The sequence below is a fragment of the Poecilia reticulata genome, linkage group LG7, assembly GCF_000633615.1.
Source record: "Poecilia reticulata strain Guanapo linkage group LG7, Guppy_female_1.0+MT, whole genome shotgun sequence".
Taxonomy (NCBI): domain Eukaryota; kingdom Metazoa; phylum Chordata; class Actinopteri; order Cyprinodontiformes; family Poeciliidae; genus Poecilia; species Poecilia reticulata.
The window spans coordinates 29,857,728-29,880,732 of NC_024337.1; the positions used below are offsets into that span (position 1 = coordinate 29,857,728).

A 23,005-nucleotide genomic window follows, 5' to 3' on the forward strand; every position below is an offset into this window, starting at 1 on the left:
TGAAAGTGTCATGACAGTCTTATTCACCCCCTTCAAATAAAGTGTTACCTTTATTTGTTTGTGAATTTTTATCTGAAAAAATTAGTTCTCAGTCGTTTTTAAGAGTGCTTTTGCTAGTTTTGATTAGATAATCATTGTTTGGTTTTGGTTTAGTTTTTATTAGTTTTAGTAGTAGTTTCAGTTTTTTCATATTTTGGTTAATATTTGGGTGTAGAATTCAAAAACGACAGCGTATTGTATTGTGATTATGCATAAACTTATTGCATAATGAATACTCAACAAAAGATACAATTTTCAAAAAAATATATGAAATTATTGTTGGACAACCAGCTGACTGGTGTTTTCTCCCAACTTTTCATGTCACCATTTTGCGGATGAGCGCAAGTACGGCTAGGAATAGCACAGAGTATGGTAATGTGCCGACAGCTGCCGTAAACTGCTTGTGTGTGGGGGGGAAAAAAATAAATAAATTCACATCAGTTCGAAAGGCTAATAAGTTGATTCACAAACACGTAAACAAAGGACATTTTATCTGCAATTTCAGCATTTTTGCTGGTTAGCTATAGCTAATTAATCACCATTTCTATTTATTTCAGTTAACAAAAACGATTTCTCAGCTTCACTTTTCGTCATTTTGTTAGTTTGAGTCAACTGTAATAACCTCGGCTTCTACTAGATGCCACCTGAGGGTTGGATCTTTTAGCACCTTCACGTAAAAACCAAATAAGCTCAGAAAATGCCCGACTTTCTCAGTTCCACATTAAGCCTGAATGTTTCCTGTAGATTTAATTCAGGTTTATCAAGAGGTCTTCGGAGAAACACAGTGGACCGCTAATGGTGCAAAACAGGGTCACAGCTGTCTCAACAAAACATCCGACGGGTCAAAAGCACATCGAGAGGGCCAACAAATTACAGAACCTTTCACAACTGGGTTATAAAATACACAGTATGTTTTATGTATTTCTATGCCTGATTATTCTTAGCCAATTGAAGAGGACACTGAAATAAACAAAGGGGACAAAAGCAAAGATACATCAAGTTTCTAGAGCTTGAACTCCAAGCTGGAATTTTTATTTTAATACAGAAAACATATTATTGTCCATTAATGTCAGAGAAAATTACTGAAATTTATGAAATGCCATGTCAGGGAAAATGAAGGAGTAGCACTACATCACAGATATTCAGTCCACCATTAACATAGCTCTGTCTTAGCCACAGTAATTGATCCCACGATGTGTCAGGACTTGACTCACCCACATTAAACGGATCATTTTATTCTCTTTACGGTAACGGATCTGAGAAGTGACTCGGCACAGAAAGTCTGGGCTCTGCGGCGAGACTCGTCTCTAAAGTCAAAACCTAGCCGGTTTGGGTTCAAATTAGCCAGCAGCTGTCGCTGCACATAGCTTTTCCAAAAGGAGAAATATGTTTTAGAAACCCGGTTAGAAGAATTAGCAGCCTGTTAAAATAGTTTAATAGTTTAGAGGCAGTTGTTGATATTTGAAGATCAGATGACGATATTAAGAGTCTCTGCGTTTGGAAAATATGAATATCATCCAAGAAACTTGAACAGTAAGCCCCACTGTTGATGAATCTGATATGAATAAAAGACCAAATACCTTAAATAACTAAATAGCTAAGAAAAATATTCAACCAGTCACTTGAATTTATTTTTTTTAATACCGTACTGCTGTATCAATTTCATAGCTGCTTGCCAGAAGAACATTCGTGTTCACTTTAGCAGTACAAGATTTAAAGCAGGGCTTTTCAGTAATGAATTAGTGAATTTTAACACATTTAAACCACATTTTTCTTCTTCTTTTACATATAGATGTTCTGAGCGGAATTACTAAGGTTAGAAGATAAATATAAACCAATATCTACAGCAATAAAAAGAACAAAAAAACGTTTGGAGCAGCAGGGTCCATGTCCAGTCCCCAGGGGACAGGTCGCTCATCCTCCTCCTCACAACATCTTCAAATTTCACTAAATTCTCAGTACTGACCTTTTCACTTTGGTTACTGTATGTCTGATGAATCATAGGAACATTTAAAGAGTCCAGACGTCTGAGCTTGATAACTGGAATAAGATCCCGCTGGTTTAAGTAATTAGTGAGGGGGGAAAAAAAGCATTTTCCATAAAAACCCAATCCTGACCATTAATGTCTTATCAGAGCATCTGCATAATTCTGTGATACAGAAATAAAATCCACTTCAAACGATGGTAAACATACATAAAGTATGAATTTTCACCTCTGTATTTTGGAAGAGATGATAAAAGGACATCTGGACATTTAAATCAGCCAGAAAAACATTGAAACATGTAATGCATGAATTATTGTCCGTATTTATTTTAAAAAAGTTTTTCTTTTCTTACAAAGAAGATGAAAATGAACTCGTATGTAAAGGATGAACCATAATTATAATGTCATAAATCTGGTGTCCTTTTTAGTTTGCTCCATTTGAAACTAAATTGATTTTTTTAAAAATCAAAGTGAACATGAGCAGCAGCTTTTCAGACTGCGACAACCTCTTACAAATTTTCTACATTTTTATTTTTTAACTAATATTTAGTCAAGCTGGATTCCAATGATACGATTGAAATTTAAGAGTAAATGTAAATCAATCAGGCATTTTATTTTATTTTTTGGATAAATACATATTTTGCAGGGGAAAAAAAATAAAAAAATTTATCTCCAGGAACTTTATCCTGAATCAGTTTTAAAAAACCACATAGATTTTTTTTGTGACAAGCAGCAGAATATGTTAAGTCTGGTTTGTTCCTTTTAAATCCCTGCACTTAAAGGCCATTTCATTGCATTTTAAATAACTGCAGCAATCTATTAAAAATATTTGCAAAGCGGACGGCTTAAAAGTCGTGTCGCTCAAAGATACTCACTATTGTGCGCAGTCGATTAGCTGATACTCGTTGGATCTCTCGAAGCACGCTCGGACGCCGTCATCCTGCCACAATGTCTTTGCGTGATCGTAAAACTCCTGAGGGGGAAGAGCAAAATGAGATGAGAGTCAGAAAAGGTTTCACCGTTTCTGATGAACAGATTTACTTGAACTACTCTGTGCACTGAAAAAGAAAAAAAAAAAAAAACCCAAAAAACAAACAGTCGATAACAGATATTTTCATGTTGGTTTAATGCAGGTGAACAAACGGGCTTGATTAATCAATGGCTCACGTCGGACAGAAACGCTTCCTGCTTTAGGTCGCTGTGTTATGGTACAATTTGACAGATATGAAAGGAGACAGAAAAGGCGACAAGGTTGTCTGTTGTCCATGACGTGTGACTGAGATCAGCGGGTGCGCAGCGTCTTTGTTGACACCACATGCAATGTACGTTGTGCCTGGGCGACGCCTGTGTGCGCACTTGTGAAGGTAAATAGTGGTGAAGGGGGAACAAAGTAAATAAAAGAAACACCTCACAACTCTTAGAGTTACCGACAAACTGGCGTCAATTAAAAACAGAATGCGCGTTCTGACGACACTGGCTTTTCAGATTAAAAGCACCTTTTGAAAAACAAACCAAAAAAAAAAACCACAACCTTTGAGCAGGTATTGAACATACTTTTCATTAAGTTTTTTATTGGTCTGATCTGATAATGCTATATTAAGTGCTTTGTTCTCATCAGCAGTGAGCAGAAAATTATCATTAAGAGAAATAAAAGATTGGAAATACTAAGATTTACAATATGTTTCAGTTCATGTTTGAGTTGCTGAAATTAATGAACCTTTCAGTAATAATTTAACCCACAGAACGGACATAACTACATACATTTTATTTTGAGTTTCATAAGCTGCCTGAAAAGTCACAAAATGAGTTTTTATTTTGTCTTTCACCGTTTCTAATCTGATATCAGACGTCTCGTTTACTCACTTGCCTTTTTGCACCGACATGTTTGATCAAGGATGATTGAGGTCGTGTTTATCAAAGTCATAAATTAAGTTAAAATCCCTCCTTTGAGCCAGATCAACAAATCAGCTCGTCTTCCAGTGAAATCTAACCTGAACGAAAGCAGAACTTTGTCTTGTAAGTAGAGGTGGAAAAACATTTCAGCAAAGCCGGACCTCATTTTCTAGCAAACTAATAGTCTTCTCCTTGAGCATTTAATCCATGAAGAAAAAAAAAAGCATTTTTAAACATTGCTTTTTACAATTTGGAATAAAATTCTTGGTTGACTGAAACTGACTTTGAATCAAAAGCTGCCAGGATTTTGTGAAGGATTTCAGGCTCCGCAATGCTGATGGCGTCTTTGGCTACTGATATATATATAATACTAACATGTAAAAAAAAAAACATTGTATATTTTGTGCAATAATGCCCTTTTAGGGTTCTACAACAGAATAAATCAAAGAAATTGCAATCTATTTCCCGTTTTCCTTACACGACAGATTAAAAAAGAAAAAGAAGTCAAAAAATATTTATTATTTCTGTTTCACGCCACGACGACACAAATCTATTGAGAATATATCCTCATTTAACATATCAATTGATGCAATATTAACATACTAATACATTTCTGATTGGGCTACAGTATGGAATATAAAACAGCATATTTAGCCTGGTAGTACTGAATCTGCTGCAGGCAGAACATTGAAATAGTCAACAAAAATATAGCAAATCCCAAATCTTCTTTGTGAAACCCTAGGTAAAAACAAAGCAAAATAAATAAAAAATAGTGGATTACATTATGATGCTGCTTCTCATCATAAATATTTTGTATAATGTGACAAGCAGACGATCCCATGTATCACTCTGCCAGTAATCAGTTTAAAAAAAGCAATCAAAGGACAGCAGAAAACAAAGGGATTCATGTCTGTCCCAAGTTATTTAAAGCTCTTTCTGTTGTTCAGTAATCTGGTTCAAGGTTGAATCATCTCAGACTTACAAATAAAATGAATGCAGCAGTAAACATGTTGCTCTCATGGCCCCATTAGCAACCACATCTAAACTGGCCTGTAATGGTTAGTTTCTGTACAAAAAGCTTTGACTGTAGACGTATAATCTGATGGAACCACGCTGCCTCATAATCCCAGCTCTTATGATTCAACCAATCCAAGCTGAAGTGCCGAAAATTCAAACATTTCCCCCATACCTGCACTATTGAACTGTGATAAGAAACTCAATGAGATGATGTTACACACACACATAACTCTCTCAGCGCGCCCACACACAATCCTCAATATAAATTCCAGTGAGATGCAAAACACACTTTCGCCATCCTGTTTTGTAAGTTGGAAACTATGCAGCGCTCGTCAAAAACAAGTCAACCGACCAAACATGTAACGTCAAACGACAACCGATGATGAACGGCAATAAATAATTGCCTCCCAACTGCTCAGCGTAGCAGCGATGGATGGGGAAGTGGAGGGCATTTTGTGGGTAAAAAAAAAAGAGAAAAAAAAAGCACAATCAGCCTATCAGCTGTATATCACTCGGTATCAGCGCAAGAACTCAATGCCTTCATGTCAATGAAAATCATAAATCACAATGTCTGGTGAACATAGTTTTGACTTGAATATGATTTACTGCAATAACAATTTTGGAAACCGCAGCGCAAAAACTCAAAGGAAGAACATGAACGAGGAAATGTTTAACCTTCAGCAGTTTTGAGGAGCTTTAGAATCAAGAAATCCCAACATGAAGTAGGTTTAACAATCCCGACATTAGCTTGGGAGATGTTATAAACCTTCTTCTAAAACTACGAGATCTCTGTAAACGCCAAAGACTATTATCCACAAATGGAGAAAACATGGAACATTAATGAATCTTCCCAGGAGAGAAAAAAAAAAACGACCAAAACTACTCTGAAAGCACATCAACAAACTCATCCAAGAAGATGCCAAAGAGCCCAAACTAACATCTGAAGCTCTGCAGGCCTCATTTGTCTGAGTTATGGTCAACATTTATGACTCAACAATAAGAGAAAGTCTCAGCTAAAATGGCCAACTTAAGGTTAAAACCACCACCGGCCAAACAGACCAAAAAGAGCCATCTCATATTTATTAGAAAATCTCATATTTAGTTGTAAATATGAGAGTTTTTGCACTGCGGTTTCCAAAATTGTTATTCCAGTAAATCATATTCAAGTCAATCTAAGACTTTTGGGAAAATATTTTGTGAGCTGAGGGCCGGGAAAAGTGGAAATTTTCAGAAGGCGTACTTCCTGTTGCATCTTGATTAAACCTAAAATCAATTCAGAGGAGCATGACGGTCAAACACGGTGGTGAAAGTCTGACCATCAGTTTGTGATTCCAAGCTCAAACGCAGTTGGGTTTTGCAGCAAGACAATTGTCCAAAGCACAGTGGTAAGCCCGTGTCTGAATGGCAAAAAAAAAAAACAAATAAAAAAGATAAAAACAAAGCACAAGCTTTGGAACGGCCTATTTAAAGAATAAAATATTATTCAATTTCTGTAAAATCAACTTAAAAAGGTTGTTAGAATAAAACACTAGCAAATGTGATCAGATTAGCTTCAGCTTCATCGAGTGGCAGCATAATCATTTTGAATTTCAACATTTACAATTCATCAAAATATTTGGAGTGAGTTGCATTTCAATAACATATTTGGCCGTTTGCAGGAACATCCAGTGTCTTTGATGCACATCTGATGTAGATTTTAGTGGCTGAGATGCTAAAGATCCCGAAGAAAAGTTTGGACACTATGATGACGAGGGAAAACAAAACTGGCAAGAGAGTGTGGCTTAATCACAAAACTGTTAATGCTGCATTCAGCGGAAACAAAGCATGCAGATGGTTTCCTAATATTATGAAGCTCCAGCCTCAGTCCAGTCCTGCAGAGTGACATTGTACACAATGTTTTCTTTTTAACCAAAATAAAACAAAGTTGTACATTCACCCAAGGCCTGTGGTTAAAATACAGAACAGAATGAATACATAAAAACACGAGGGCGTCTTATGTTCAGACAGTCAAGATCAGAACATGCACACACCCAAAAGATTAAAGGAAACTGTACAATCCTCTTTGCACCCATTTTACAGTGGGCTGTTATATTAAATTAAAATATCGTACGAGCTCTTGAAAGTGTTAATACTGTAAAAAAAAAAAACTAAACTAAACTAAACAGTAAACGAGACGGGGACGAAAGCAACAAGGCTCGTCTGCTGACAGGCGGCAAACAAATTCCAAGAAACCCACATGCTGCAGCGCTTTGACACTATAAAACTTCAGGTCTGACAACAAAAAAGTTTGCAGACACATCTCTCCAGTGGTTGCAACACAAACACTCCTGTTTCACCGAGAGGTGAGACTATATATATTGAATTAAGTTTGGCCCCAAAGGGTGGCTCAAGTTAGGCCTTTAGTCTGAATAATTAGTTAATGGCAAAATCCCACTGGGACTCCTGAGCCCACACAGAAACTACCTGTGGGGTTGACCTCAGGGGGCAGCGACCGACTGCCTCCACTCAATACCTGTGCTATGGGACTGTCAGCTGGGGAACTGGGACTAAAACACAAACACGGCTGATACCTGCGGCTTCTACAAGCAGAAGTTTACTACTAACCTCTGGAGATGAAATAGTCGATAAAAACTGTAGGTGAATTGATCAAAGCTGCAGCATTTTTATATATTTTCTTGTTTTACATCACAACACTGCAGTACTAAAAAAGTTAACAAGAACTGTTAACAAAAATGCAATGAAAAATGTAAAAAATTGATCCTAGTGTTGCCTCGGACCAGTTAAATGACATCAGCAGTCGTTCAGTAAGGAGACATTCACTTGATCCAGGTGTGAAGAAGGAGGACAGCACTATGTGATAGAAGCTCAATAATCCAATATTTCTCTGACGAGTGAACGCACCATATAAGCGTCGGCCCTGGTACTATGTAATATGCGTTTGAATATCAACTCAAGACAGAGATAAAAAAAAAACAAAGATATTTGTGTCGTGCAGCTCACCGATGGAAAGTCAAAGTCTTTCTGGTTGACGAGGTTGAGGACGTATTCGATCCTGTACTGGTTCTCCGGACAGGCCAGCTGCACTGGTGGTGTCAGTGTGCTCATGGCTGTTACTATGGTCTGTCACAAGCACACAGGTCCAGAAAGAAAAAGGAAACAAAACATCAGATTATAACAAGACTTTTAAATGCTGAAGAGAAGACAAGACAGATAAGTTGTTCAATGAGTCACTTACCTCAATAGCCTCTTTAATATTGTTCTTGATGTCCTGAATTTTCTGCTTCTTTTCTCTGAAACAAACAAAACAGACATTTGTTTCAGAAATTGTGTGACGAAAGCATTTAGAAGTTTCATATCATCACTTTCCTAAAATAATGAAAGTCTTTTTTTTCTTCTTTTTTTTTTTTTTGCCAAAATCAATTTTGGCAAATAAAAAACTTGTATGCCATTATTTTTTTTAGGAAGATGACAATATGAAATAAAGCAATTCATTAAAATTTAAAACTAAGACTTTCAATTGGCACATAATGTAAAACTGGCATTCACAAGAAATGTTAGAAGTTAGGAAATCTTAAAGTTTTACATTAAATCAAAGATTAAAAAAAAAAAAAAAAGTGAATCACCTCATTACAGACCGACAACCTGAGCAGACAGCTCAACTAACCGGCAATTATCAGCTTTTTGTACCAGTGTTGACATTTGTTTTAGAACTTTTATGCAAATACAACAAAACAGTTTTTACTTAGTCGCAACATGAAAAACATACGTAGCGCCTTCTCCGAGACCATACATTTTTTCATCTCGCAAGCAATTTATTTCACATGTCAATATTTTAAACATTTTATGTCCTCGACAGAAAAATCCCAAACGCAAAATTATTGAGGTAAAACATTGATTGGAAACATAACGGTGCGAGAGGAAAACTAACTCGAGTCTTTTCTCTTGTGCTTTAATCCGGCGAATTTCAGTGACATGTATGAAAAGTGCAGCAAAAATAGTTGACAGGGCTCACTTCATCGCAAAAGAGTTTGTTTTTGATCTGGAAGGGTAAACAGACCTTCATCGCCATGCGCGGCTCAAAAATTATGTCTGTGCAATGTGAATGATAGCTGTGTGTACAAGACATTTGGGACTCTCTGTGATAGAAATGTTTCTAATAAAGGCAACCAAGGAGCCAGTTTGTCCGTCTTTCACCTTGAGCCTGCCAAGACAACAGAGCATTGTGTTCATGATGGCTCCACGTCAGTGAAAAGGGGCGAACGCTGCCTATTTTTTTTATGTGCTACTTTTACTGTTGATGTCAGATTTATGTGCAGAGTCAATGTGAACATAAAAAAGAACAATTAGGGAAAAAAATGCAAAAACCAGTGAAATTAAAGTGTTTGATGAATGTACTTAATCTAAAAGTTGGAATTATACATAAGGCCCAGTTTGCTCATTCTTTATTGGCAGTGCGTGATAAATCAACTTAAAAACCCCAAAAGAAATCTAGATGGAACAGCCTAAACTGACCCTGTAAGATAAGGTAAGGTACTTTTATTTATATAGCACATTTTCATCAACAAGGCAATTCAAAGTGCATAATGACTACTACTCTACTTTAAAGTGTTGGTCACTCACACATACCAGACATTCAGTATTTTGCTCCCAGTTCCTCGCATCAGTTCAATGAGGGACAAAAAAAATGAAGATGATTTCCATTTTCTAAGACAAGCCACCTGTGAGGTCACTGTGAGCCGATAGGGGGAAACAGCGAAGGAGGGGACGCAGGACGGTTTATCGGGTTAGAAGGGAGATTGAGAAGCCCCTGTTTACATTTTCAACCTGATAGTCATTATAAATCACATGATTGTGTGTGTGTGTGTGTGCGTGTTCACTGTGCAGCGTTGAGTGTGAGGCTCGTCGCCTCCGTGTCTGCTTCTTGTTTTTGTTTGTTTTTTTGGGATGTTTTAGGTTTGGTTTGTTTGGTGTTGGGATTCATCTGTAACATTATCCTTAGCTGCAGCAGCAAACTCCCCATATTCCTTTTATATTTTAGCATTATGAGTTTATGTCAGTTATTGTGTGGAAAACAATTTAGTTTTTGTATCACATCAAAATATCACAATTTCAGTTAAGAATACCTCTTAAAAGATTTTACTTTGTATGTGAAATGTTGACAACTTCGGTCAAGCACAGTGAATATTTAACAGCTAAGATTTGACCCAATCACAGACCTTATTAGCCAAACTCAAAAACTCAACAGGCAAGCCAAGTAAAATCTTACGAATCTAAAGAAAATGGAAGAAAATTAAATATAGTAGAGCCGAATAAACACCAATTTATAAAGAAATACCGCATTTCAAATACTTCCTGCATATAAACTTATTCATAATCGCTTTCAAATCGGCGTGTTCAGAAGTAGCGTTGGTTTTCGTGAGTAATCCCAGCAACACTTGAAATTCTAGGGAATAACTTGATTAGTGTTTCACCCTGTCAACTTAACAATTCACATGAAATAAATTATGTTTCTTTGTGTGAAAAGAACAAAACTTTTTTTTAAAAATCAGATTTATGTTAATAGGTATCAAAACGTTTTTGGAGTATGATTCTATTATGCTTTATTTCATACAAAAAGAAAATCTAGACCATGATTTAAGATATTCTAAGTAGTGAATTGTGAATAAGTTTGGCTCTAACTTATGTGAACTGAATGTAAAACTAGCCCTTGGTAAGAGTTAACTTGCACAATACTGCGAGTGTGAAATTCGACTGAAATAGAAACCACCAATTCAACAATGTGAGGGGGAAAAAAAGCTCAAAGGCTGGACTTTGAGCAGTAACATCTTATTTCAACTTTTATTTTAATCTTTTGGGACATGAAATGTATTGTTCATAGTCAGCTTTTGGGTTCAAAAGAGTCTTTTTGTGTAAGCCCAAAAAGTTTCACAGTTTTATCCCTTTGTTTTGACCACTTGAAAGCTCCAGTGGTAAATGCCTTGGCCAAGAACAGTGCAGTCATCACAGTTAAAAGGAACATGGAGATCTAAGTGGCTGTTTCATTCATTCTCCCAAATCTGACCAACAGCAGATACCAGCAAACTTCCGGTGACAAATTACTCCGACTTTACCACAACACTTCTTCCATTCTCCTCAAATCTTTCATCGCCTGCACCACTCAACATTTTGAGGTCCTAAAATCAGCATATTTACATCGTGCTGGAGGATCTGGGGAAATTAAAAGCCATTACTATGCATGTCATGTGAACCCCCACCAGCAACCAGTCTGCTGTTTTGGTCTCAACAGACCTTCACTGACAAAAGTTATTTAATGTCACACATCTAACCCACGCAGTCAAACACACTCATGCGTCAACAAACTTAAATGAAGGCACTCCAGCTTATTGAATGTGGGGAAAGTTAGCCATTGCCTGCTATCCAATTTATGGTGCAGTCAAGTTTGCCAGACAGACACATCCATCCCTACGCAGGACGTGGACAGACATGTACTCTTTGTATAAAAACAGTGTTATGCGCACACAAGCACTGTTCAGTGTTGTGGAGTCACACACTGGGTCATATGCTCTAGTCTGCCTAAGGTGCTGATTTTCTAGTCAAACCTTGCAAAGATGCTTCTGTCCCAACCAATACATGACCACCACCAGACCAACCCACGCTTAGTCATTGACACACAATAACTCACACACAAATTCCTTTTTAGCTCACTAAAAGAAGCAAGGCTCAAGAATGTGGTCTAGAAACAAACAAAAACAGGAAGAGAACAGGTTTCTGGAGAGCTGTGGAAAAAAAAAGAAAAAAAAAAGTGACTATAGGTTTCTGTCCAGAACTTAACAAAAAAAAAAAGAAAAAAAAAAAAAGGAAAGCTCACATTGTACAATCAATTCGTCAGACTTCCCACAGGGTTTCTCAGACCTGGGGTAAAACACAAGTTAATCAGCAGTCATTGCAACTAAACATGAACTAATCCAGCCAGAGCTGTCACAGCATTGGCTCTAAAAACTGGTGATGCTATCAGTCAGGGCTCGTCATCCAACATCAGTGTCTGGCCTCCCAAATGTTCTCCTGGAAGAATGGTCCAACGTTTCACTAAAAACACATTTAAGCCTTCCCAAGAGAAAACGCAAAGGGTGGACCAACAACATATGAAAGCCTATGGATAAACAATGGGATCCCACTCAAGTTAATTTGAGTGAAGACAAACAAATCATTATTTTCTGTACTGTAGAAGAACGTAGCACAGAGTTTACCAAGGGATACCATATTAGCGTTTTCTTGTTCTCTCCTTGCATTCCCTGTTTCGTGTTATTGTAGAGGTCTCACTTACTTCAACTTCCTGTCAGGTTTTAGTTCTTCTTTTCAGGAGCCTGTACACCTTCCAAATGAAAACCGGTTCCAAGATGTGCACATTTTTATTGACCCTAAATTATATCAAAAGTTTATGTTGTCGCATATGAAGTGAAAATGTATTTGCCCTCTTAGAGATTTTTTGTTTTTTTGTCATTCGACAATTTAAGACCGAGAACAATAAAAAAAAACCATACATACATATAATTATATAAAAAATGGAGTAAATGCAAAATGTAGTGTTTAAATTTGGATATTTTTTTTTCTCTTTTGGAGGGGAGAACAACCTGTCCAAGCCGACTTACTCCTTCATGTACTGTCCTGCCGTTTGTGTCACCGTTGGCATCAAAAACTGGCATAAAATTTCCATAAAAATAGGTAATGGGTCTCCAACACCACTGTAAAAGATTTTAGAATTCAAGAAGTTTAAGGTAATACCACAGCATCACAATTAACGCCAACTCTGGACTTTGACTGGACCAAGAGTGATTCTTTTTAGCCAGTCAGAGGTGGCTAAGATTATGGACCGGTGCCTGGGCATTGTGCTTCAGGAATTTCTACTAAACAAAATTTATAGCGTCATTTTCCACTTCGTTCGCGTCACTCCACAGAATATTTCCTCTAAAGTCTTCGGATGATCAGAGGAAGCAAATTTCGCACTGGCCTCATCTGAAGCAAGTGAGACCTGCAGTGCTTCAGCAGTTTTTTTAGTTTTTTTATGATCTCTTGCATGAGTCAACAGTGCACCACATAGTGAATTTGATGGGTGGTTTGACAATTACTCCCCCACCCACCCACAAAGGACCACGCTGGTTTGGAAATCCTTTTTTTTTTCATAATGAAATTATCACTTACAAATATCAGCTTTTTGTATTTACTCCAGCTACCTGTATATTATTAAAGTCTCCGTAATAATCTGAAATTAAATATTTAAATTAGTGCCTCAACTAAAGAAATTCCTCGCTGGTAGTAAAAACGCAGCTCATTGAGAAGAGCTGCCCACCTGTAGCTCACCTGTATGGCACATCAGACAGAAATTAGAAGAGCTCACAATTACTTGTATAACGCATAACTGTGTATAATCAGCTCTACTTTCTGGCATGTTACATAAGCGTCACATGAGTTTTGTTGACTTAGGAGGCCACTAAAAAACTGAGGTGTGTTACTCAAAAATACAAAAAAAGTTGATAGTTTTTAGATATAAAAAAACAATTTATTTACGTTTAGGTTGCTTTGTAATTTTGAACAAAAAGAAAAAAGGTTCAGCCCAGGCATCTTGATGCGCCGTGATCTTCAGCGAACAGAAGATACGGCTCCTTTGTGAATCGTACTCACTCTGCATTGAAGCCGTTGACATGTAGGATCCTCATCTGTTTCACGATGGTGCTCTTTCCCGACTCGCCAGCTCCTGAAAGGAAAAAAAAAAGGTATTTTGTTTGAAAAAGAAACCAAAGAACCCTATACAAATGAAAAGCCCCTTTCTAAAAATCAGCACAGATGTTTGAATTGTTTAAGCTTTTAATTTCTCATTCAATTAAAGGAAAATGCACCGTCAACTATAACTTTTTGGTGTTGTGTAAAAGTTTTGACAAGTCCTGCCTTAAGTCCACATATTCAAATATTTTTTGTGTTCAGACTGAATTGTGACTTTGAACTTTTCAAGAAAAATAACCAGGAGTCACAAAATGGTACGCAAACATTAGCAAAAAAACCCAACAAAAAACAAAAAAACTGAGCTAAAGAGTGGATCACTGAAGGTTGATGAGAATCCAGTAGAATTGCGTAGGAGGGTTAGAGACTGGGAAACCCTAAATAAAAGTCCTCAAAATCCTGAACCACTGTTCTTCTAAAAGTATATGTAAAGTGGTGTAAAGGTGGTGAACGGCCACAGTGAACAGTTAAATTATTGACAATATAAAAACGTATTCCTGTCAATACACGAGTTTTACAGACAAGTCGAAGTCTTGCAGGAGTGAGTATTGGCTCGAGTGTTCTGCGTCTGGTTTGACAACAAACTCAAATTAACGCTACGCGGTCCTGCCGGGTCATTGACTGTGCATCGGCAGGTCGCTAACTCACTGTATCTGCTGTCAGAATGAAACTCGCATCTGCTGCTCTGTAATGTCGGCCCTGCAGAAAGCACAGCTAGGTGAGGAATGAGCTGCACGCTGTACAGAAGAACCAGGCTGCAGCTCTTCTTGGGCTGACCAATGTTTTTCCTGCGTATTGCTTTTTGTAAATGTCCTTGATGATGGATTAACTCCAGGATTTTCAGAGTTTTCAGGCCTAAACTAGCCTTGATTTTATTTAACAAAACCAGAGTCACAAAAGTTAGTACAGAGGTTTATTCTGCCGAGGTAAACTGCTTCAGACCAGGCTACAACAGCTAGGATGAGTTACGTGTTTTTACTGAGAAGTCAGAGGTCATAACAGTCTGGAAAACATAATTACCAGTAACAAAACAACAACAAAAAATGACGATGTTTTAACTTAATTTTTCATAAGTAAATTGGCTGGTACACTTACGGGTACTTGTATATGTAAGCAAAACAGAAGTGATGCTGCTCAAAGTGCTCGTAAACTGTTGTTAACCTAAAATTATAACATAAAAATACTTCTAGTTCATGTAGTTGACATTCAAAGGTAGCTCCAGAAAACCAATCAAGTTAGGGACTCGGTGGTTCCTTGATCATTCCTGACCAATGTGGACTTCTCAATAAGTCCTTGATCTGCTAGGCAGAAAAACGCGACCTTCAAGCAGGAACAGGATGTAACGCTGCTGATTTGATTTGTTGCACCAAAGTAGAAACAAACAAACAGGCATAACTTTCTTCATAACGCTCACCAAAATGACTAACTGAAAATAAGACACTAATAAATAACAGGTTAACAATAAAGGATTTCTTCATGCATGCCAGCCCTGTGACGGGGCGGCAGTGTGTTTGAGGCGCACCCTGCCTCTCACCCCCCTGACCACTCCAGATGAGTGGCGGGAGGAGGGACGGTTCAACTTGAAACTCATGGGATGCATTCATAAATCAAGGCAAAAAATAATTCAGCACAAAAGAACGATGTATTTTGAGTGCAAAGGGCCGGGCCGCAATAATCCAAGGTCTCAAATGTAAACAGAGGTGGGGGGGGGGGAAACTACCACAGGCTGCTGGCTGCACTGCATGTGACTTCAGAGAGACCCTTATATTCTCAGTTTCTGTAGACCACAGTAAAACCATATCCACATATAAATCTATATATGCACAAAAGATAAGCTAATAGACATGGATGTCTATAAATTACTATGAAAAGAAAAAAAAAAGTGTACCAGCTTTAACGGCACACATCTTTGTTTTGGGTCTTGTCCCACTGTTCTGATGTCGCTACAACTTCCTCCATGAGAAAAATATAAGCTTGTGAAGCGTAATCCATTCTCACTGGGAACAAACTAATCAAACATTATGATTTTTAGAAAGAGCAGAGCACCTCAATCTACACAACGTGATCTATTTGATAAAATAAGTGTAAACTCACACAAACATGAACATATAACAATTGGATACTACATACTGACCTATTTAGGTTTTGTAAGTGTAACTTTCAAACTCAACTTTTACCCAATGCTTTTCTGGGAGAAAAACAAAACAATAACCTGACAAATTACATTTATTAGGCATTTCTCATTTCAAAATTCTATACTTTGCATTCTACACTCACATTTCAATAATCTTTCCAACCACATTCTGGATATTTGATGAGAAAACATATACTTATAATCCAGATGTATTGTACATTCCTCAGATTATGAAAAATGCCTTTTGTCTTCTGATTACAGAGAAAAAGGAAAAAATGTTCTACGTATTTGCACCAATTTTGAGTTCCTATATGTCAAAAATAAAGAAATAAATTGTCCAAATAAATACTGATTCTTCTATACACAGTTTTAATTTTCTTTTTTTCATTAGGTGACATTAAAAAACACTAATGTCTATGCTTTTTTTTTTAGGATCTAGACGGTTTGTGGCTGGATCACCATGGATCCAGTTTAAGTCCCGATCCGAAAGGGAAATGGCCCTTTTTGGTTTCTGAAGTCTTATTTTTGGGCTCTGAAAATCAGCTAGCTACATAAAACATTAGTAATCATGTTGGAAGTCAGATTTAAATGACATCGTTGACAGAAATTTCAGAAATTCACATATTTCTATTTTCCATCCATCCCTCCATTTTCTTTACACCCTTGTCCCTTAGTGGGGTCGGAGGGTTGCTGGTGCCCATCTCCAGCTAACGTACCGGGCGAGAGGCGGGGTCACCCTGGACAGGTCGCCAGTCTGTCGCAGGGTAACACAGAGACACACAGGACAAACAACCATGCACACACACACTCACACCTAGGGACAATTTAGAAAGACCAATTAACCTGACAGTCATGTTTTTGGACTGTGGGAGGAAACTGGAGTACCCGGAGAAAACCCACGCATACACAGGGAGAACATGCAAACTCCATGCAGAAAGACCGGGGCCGGGAATCGAACCCAGAACCTTCTTGCTGCAAGGCAACAGCTCTACCAACTGCGCCACTGTCCAGCCCTATTTCTATTTTCAATAACAAAAAAACAAATCTAAGTCTATTTTCCCCCACATCTGACTAGGAAAATCACCACACCTGATTCTATACTTTTCTAGACTTTCTGAGGTAGCTTTTATTGTGGGATTTTTTGGCCTACATGCTAAAATAATCCCTTTTTTCCCCACGCTACACCAATAAATCTAAATATTCTGTAACAAAAAGTGCACACATTAACTCTAAAAGGTACACGAAATTGCTTTAATTAGGATCAGAAGCTACTTAAAAATACAATAAAACACAATTGCAGCATGTTTTCATGCTGACAGGCCTTCAGTCTGAGAGCAACAGGCTGAAAAGCAAATCACAGTGCTGCCTTTTCGGCCTTATGCAATGGCAGTCACACTGTTGACAATGTTTCCTAAAACAACATCCCAGAAGGCCATGCAGGGAGGAAGCAGCGTCTCAACTGTGAAAACTATGAGGCCTGAAGAACAACCGCAAAAAGAGAAAGAGATCAATAAATCAAAGGCTGGATCTCATTTCTCAGGGTGACCCCAAAACTCCTCCTCTCTCCCCATTGCTTGGTCCTTCACATTTCTGGGTAGATTGATGTAAAGTGGAATTATGTTAACCATTACCTCATTAAAATGATCAGCTGTCAATATACAATACCATTCTAAGCTTGTTAAAGAACAAAAATATGACATCAACTACACACTTGAAACAAATCTGCTATAATGTAACTAAATGCATTTAGAATGAACTGCTAATACACCAACAACGATATATGCATTTCAAAAACTATACAGTGTAGTTGTTCCAAAAATAGCAGACTTTTAATTGTTAAACATATATGTTCAATATATTGACGAACAGAATGTGAGTCAAGTGTTAAATTCATACATTTATTTCTCCCTAAAGTGAAGCATCAGAACACATGAAGTTTTTTTTTCTGTTATTTTAAACAAAAAAAAAAAATGTGACTCCACCCCCGTTGTATTTTTTTCCCCATTTAAGATGCTATCTGAGAAATTAATAGTTGCATGAATTCAGCTACACATTTTAGTCATTCTCGTGATGATTAAATACTTCAAATTGACAAAGACCTTTCCTCCCTTTTCCAGAAAGGATTAGGGTTACTTCTGTTCTTTAAACCTTGAGATAAGCATCATTTTGACAATTATAGACCCATGCCATACCTTTTACAATTGCCATACCATGGTAAAAAAAAAAAAAAAACAAAAACAAAAAAATAATTACGCAGTTTCAGTCTGGATTTTCAATAAGCTTTTAGAACGATTTTGAAAAAGGTGTGTAAAACTAAATGATTGGCTGATTGGATTATAGGCACTAAAAATGGTTGACAAATAAAGCTGGGTGTCTGGGTTAAATAACACAATTCAATTTTATTCAATATTATTGATAAGTGTGAAGTATCCCGTAAACCACAATATATTTTCTTTGCAGATGACAAACATTATTGTTGTGGGATTAAATCAAAAGATGTTCTAGAAAATAAGGTTTATGACAGGGTTAAACTTGAGTTGTTTCATAATCTTAAAATAGACAAAAGCATAGCATTAAAACCTTGTTTTTGCTAGAGTAAGTTCTTTGCAACACAAAACAGCAATTAAATGTCATACAATATCAATGAGGGATAGTACTAACAGTGCATTCAATCAAATATTGTGGAATTTAAAGATTTTAATATTTTTACTAAATATAACGCTTGTAGTAAGTTATTGCCAAATAACTTGCAATAATTCTTAACAAACACGTCGCATTAAAGATGTGTGAGCCATGTCTGAAAACACAGAATGCATTTCAGAATAAAACTAAAACTGGGTTGCAGCAGATCACATGGAACTGGTTTGCTAGGAAAGTGCAGACATGTATGCAAAATGAAAGGTCTCCTGATGCATCCAGAAATCTGTCAAAATTGGCCTGTATGAGCTGTAATAATCAATGATGTGAGCTAGTTTGGGCAGTTTATCAATTCACCACGCAAAACACAAAAAACAAAATAAGTGTTCATGCTCGGCACACATCATAAATGAGAATATTTTTAACTTTTTCCATTCATAACCGTCTTTTTTGCAAGTGAACATAGAACCCCCCCTCCGATCCCCCCCACCACCACCACCCAGAGAATATGTCCCCAAACCACATTCTGGACATGCTTATTCATATTTCAACTTAGCTCTTTGTGAAAGCACCAACTTGGCATAAAAGCAATAAATATTCTCTGTATCAAACAATGTTGCAAAATGTTACAATTTGCTACATGTGAAGCTAAATGCAAGAAACATATGAACTGGATTCGGCTGCCATATAAAGGATGTGCAACAGATTCATGTTTTAGTCGGAGTAAAACTGGACTGAACGTCAAGTACGTCTCGTCTGTACACAAAGTGATAAACTGGATTTCCTGTGGCCAAAAACTATTTGGCCACAGGCAACACTTTATCTTTATTCAAATTATAGGTTGCATGTATTTATAGAAATCTGACTAAATATAGAGCTTTATGACTGATAACAATGTTTAAGTGTAGAGTTGTAAAATGTGGGAGCATTTTGTGTTTATCAGCTAATTGGTTCATACATCCCAGTAGTTTTGCAAAGTCCATTCCAATTTTAGGCATGAAAATGCTTGCAGGGCTCCAGAACGTTTACGAACCATTCCAGACTGGGCTGGAGTTTGTAGCCCCTTTCAGTCTATTCTTAAGGTACACATAAAAATGTTCACTCCAAATTTAGAGTGGATGTTTTTTTTTTTTTTTACAGGGATCAGACTCTAAAGGTGGAACTTGAAAATACAGGCATTGTGGAAGAAAAGAGGTATGGATGGAATATCATTACCAAGCTTGGGGATGCAAAGGACTACTTGGATGCAACTTTAGGTCAGTGGGATATAAAATGTGTAGGAATATGCTCTCCCCCCTCCCCACACTAATTTTCTTGACAGATTTTGCGGTACAACAATGTGACAAAAAGGCTTAAAAAGTTAAAGTTTACACTTGAAGGCTGTGAAACCAAAGTCTGTGCACAAAATCTTTAACAATAAAGTTGGTTCTGATTTGAAAAGGCAATGGACTATATAATAAAGCCTAAAGCTAATATCTATAGAGCTAATAAATAGGGATAGGAGGTAAAAAAAAAAGAAAAAAAGAAAAAAAAAAGGTGTCAGCCAAACTCACCTAATAGTAGTAGTCTGTGTGTTGCTCTGTAGATCTGTTTGTCCTTTTGGAGCTGCTTCTCAATCTTTTTGTTTGCTTCTCTTTGTGCCTTCTCCTCATTTCTCTGGTCTTCGGTCTTACTGTTGCCCAAACAACCCATCTTCCCGCAAGAAAAAAAAGGAAAAAAATGGGGGTCCAGGGGAGGAGGAAGAGGAGTGGAAGAAGTAGAAGTGGAGGGAGGGGGAGTATGTAGAAACGAAAATAAATAAGTAAAAAATTGTCTAGGTCCCTCGCTTGACCCTCGGATTTGGCAACAATGTAACACACATTTACACAGCTATAGTTTGGAAAACTGTCCGTAGTTTAATTCTGGACAGGTAATGTGTGCATAAAGCGTATTCTGCTGTCAGAAAAAAGGCAGGATACTGCTGCTGACGACACGGAGGCCGCCTTCTCAGTTAGCTTTCAATCCTCCTTTATTTTTCCCCCCCCTCCTTACATTCACTTTAGTGTTTGTTTTTCTTCTTAACTTCCCCCCTCGACAAATTGGTAGGTAATTATAATCCACAGCGTCCGCTACGACACCAAAAAGCGAGATTTCACCTCGAAAGGAGGCAGCGAAAAGAGCCTAATTTGCATCTCCGAAAGCCGGGGTCTTGCGTCTCACTGCTGCCCGTGACAAGGAGCTGAACTCGGCGCGTCCGAAAGGTTCGGCCGGGCTGAGGCGCTGCTCGTCTCCGCGTCGTCTTTGACAAGAAACATGTCCAAAGGTGTACACTGTCTTTTTGTGTGTGTGGATTTTTCTCGCTCCCCGATGGCTGTCTTTGGTCGGGTACCCACCTAGGAGAGCAGAAGGGAAATAATATGTATACCCAAACGAGCTACATGTATGATATTCTTCTTCCTTCCGTCGTCATTTGGCTCCTTCTCTGCATCAAATCGAGCTCCAAACTCGCTGCGGTTGTCTTTCCGTCGCCACCTCTAACTCCGAAACGAGACCCCCAATTTGTCCTCCTTATTTGTGATGGCTGTTCCTTGCTGTATTTTCTCCTCCAAAGGGCCTTCTCTCTCACTCTCTCTCTTTTTCTCTCTCTCTCTCTCTCTCTCTCCCTCTCGCTCCCTCCCTCCCTCTCTTTTGTTGCAGAAATGTGTTATCAGTCCTTCACATCACCACCGAGTCTCTAAAACTGCGCACCGATATACTGTTTATTTTTTGAGATTCCAGATGAATCCCCCGACGAGAAAACCCCGATTTCAGAAAAAGGGTGGGTTAAAGAAAAGAAAGAGAAAACGTGACCAAGATCCGAGAATCCTTCGAAATGTATCCACGTTTCTTGCAGGTGAAAAAAAAAAAAAAAAATCAACCCCCGCTGTCAGGCTTTAGTTTTTACACGGCCTCTAAATGTTTACACACCTACAGACTGTCACACAAACAGATATTTACAGATCTTCCCCCCTCCCCTTGAATCCGAGGAGGGTAAACACGCCACAGGCTTGACACTCTTACATGTGCATTTACATTCAGAAAAAATAGGACGCGGGGCTCTTGTAGCAGCACATTCCCACCGTGAAAGGCCGCTCCTCTCCGGGGGGCGAGGTGGGGGTGCGCGCTGGACGAGGAAGGTGAAACACGGTCCCAAGAAGCGAGTCTTCGGGGGTTGTTATTATTATTTTTCTCCCTTTCTCTTCCACCGAGAATAGTAGGCTACAGTGAAGAGGCAGACGGCGCTGAAGAGACGCGGGGTGGGGCCACACGGCGCTCATTGAACCCTGGGAAGGAAGGACCGAGAGAGGCGGAGAGGAGAGGCCGCTGCGCTTCGTCACATGGCCGGGGCGCGGAGCTGCGTCAGCGGCACGGCGGTGCGCAGAAAACGGCGCCCTCTTCGAAGAAAAAGGACCGTAACAGGGTGGGATCCCTGCTGACCAAGGGTCAGCGGCCTGAAGCGGATTTGCATCCAAACAGAGGGTAATTAAATGCTGCGATCTTACAGGAATAAACTGGGAATAATGATGTGTTAAAGCTACTAATGCGACTTTTCTGTAAAATTGATAAAAATAAAAAAAAATCCCTTATCATATAGTTTGTCACCTATAGATCATGTCATGGCCACTTTTTTTTTTTTTTTTACTGTAATTCCTTATGTAATCGACATTAAAAAAACCTAGCTCCCCCAAAACAGGCTCCCAGGAGCACATGCCTTTGATGACGTCACACAAGGCGTTGCAGCTGTAGCTGGTATTCACACTTAAGCAAAAAATTATCATTCTGTTCTTCTTTTTGAATTGGGACAATGTGTGTTACTTCCCAGATATTAAAGTCTAAGCAAACGATTTTAATTCATGTAAATAGATCTGAGGCACAGAAGTAACTCCCTTTGCAAGGGGGGTCACTGGGCAGACTCACGAAAAAGACCCGAGCCACCCGTTTGTCTGACCACGCAGACGATTTTACTGAAATGTCACTTCCTCCTACCTCACACCGCCACACCCCACTTTGCTTTAAGCATCCTCTGCTATTTGAATGGGAATAAATGCAAATACTGGGTGACTGGCATAGTAAAAGCACAATAAACAAACTGTGTAACCTCAACCACCACGCCTGACAACGACAACAACCACAGCTAAATCAAATCACTAGTGACTGGGAAGATTAGATAGAAAAATCGCAGACGTACAAAGAACTAAAGTCTGTCACTGTAGTCTGTCTCCACTGAGCTGCATAAATAACTTCAGAAAAAGGAAATAAACTTCATGTCGGGGCTTACAGAGCTTGTTATTGTTGTTTTTATTAATTTTTTTAAATAGTCGTGCCCTCTTTATGTTATTTATTTCAGTTAAGTGGAGTTTAGCCTTGTTTAACAATTCAAAAATATTTTTATACTAAGAAGGCTGGTGGGAAAACAGGAACTGGAGATGGCTATCCGTGCTTAATTTTCTCTCGTCTAGACTATTTTAATTTAATTTCACATGTGTAAATAAAAAGAGCTCTTGGTT

The 23,005-nt window shown here is 38.2% G+C and overlaps 2 protein-coding genes across 2 annotated transcripts in view; one reads left to right on the forward strand and one right to left on the reverse strand.

Moving 5' to 3' along the window:
• Nucleotides 1–21,760, reverse strand: part of gnas (GNAS complex locus) — a 30,263-nt gene extending 8,503 nt beyond the window's left edge. The window contains exons 1-5 of the mRNA XM_008414865.2: nucleotides 20,033–21,760; nucleotides 13,613–13,685; nucleotides 8,169–8,223; nucleotides 7,934–8,053; nucleotides 2,899–2,996 (exon numbers count right to left, since the gene is read on the reverse strand). Of these exons, the coding sequence (XP_008413087.1) occupies nucleotides 2,899–2,996; nucleotides 7,934–8,053; nucleotides 8,169–8,223; nucleotides 13,613–13,685; nucleotides 20,033–20,171 (485 nt within the window). The 5' untranslated portion in view covers nucleotides 20,172–21,760. The remainder of the gene's footprint in view (nucleotides 1–2,898; nucleotides 2,997–7,933; nucleotides 8,054–8,168; nucleotides 8,224–13,612; nucleotides 13,686–20,032) is intronic.
• A 136-nt stretch (nucleotides 21,761–21,896) lies between these two features.
• Nucleotides 21,897–23,005, forward strand: part of LOC103468032 (piezo-type mechanosensitive ion channel component 2) — a 42,024-nt gene continuing 40,915 nt past the window's right edge. The window contains exon 1 of the mRNA XM_017305802.1: nucleotides 21,897–21,977. The gene's annotated coding sequence lies outside the window, so the exon portion shown is untranslated. The remainder of the gene's footprint in view (nucleotides 21,978–23,005) is intronic.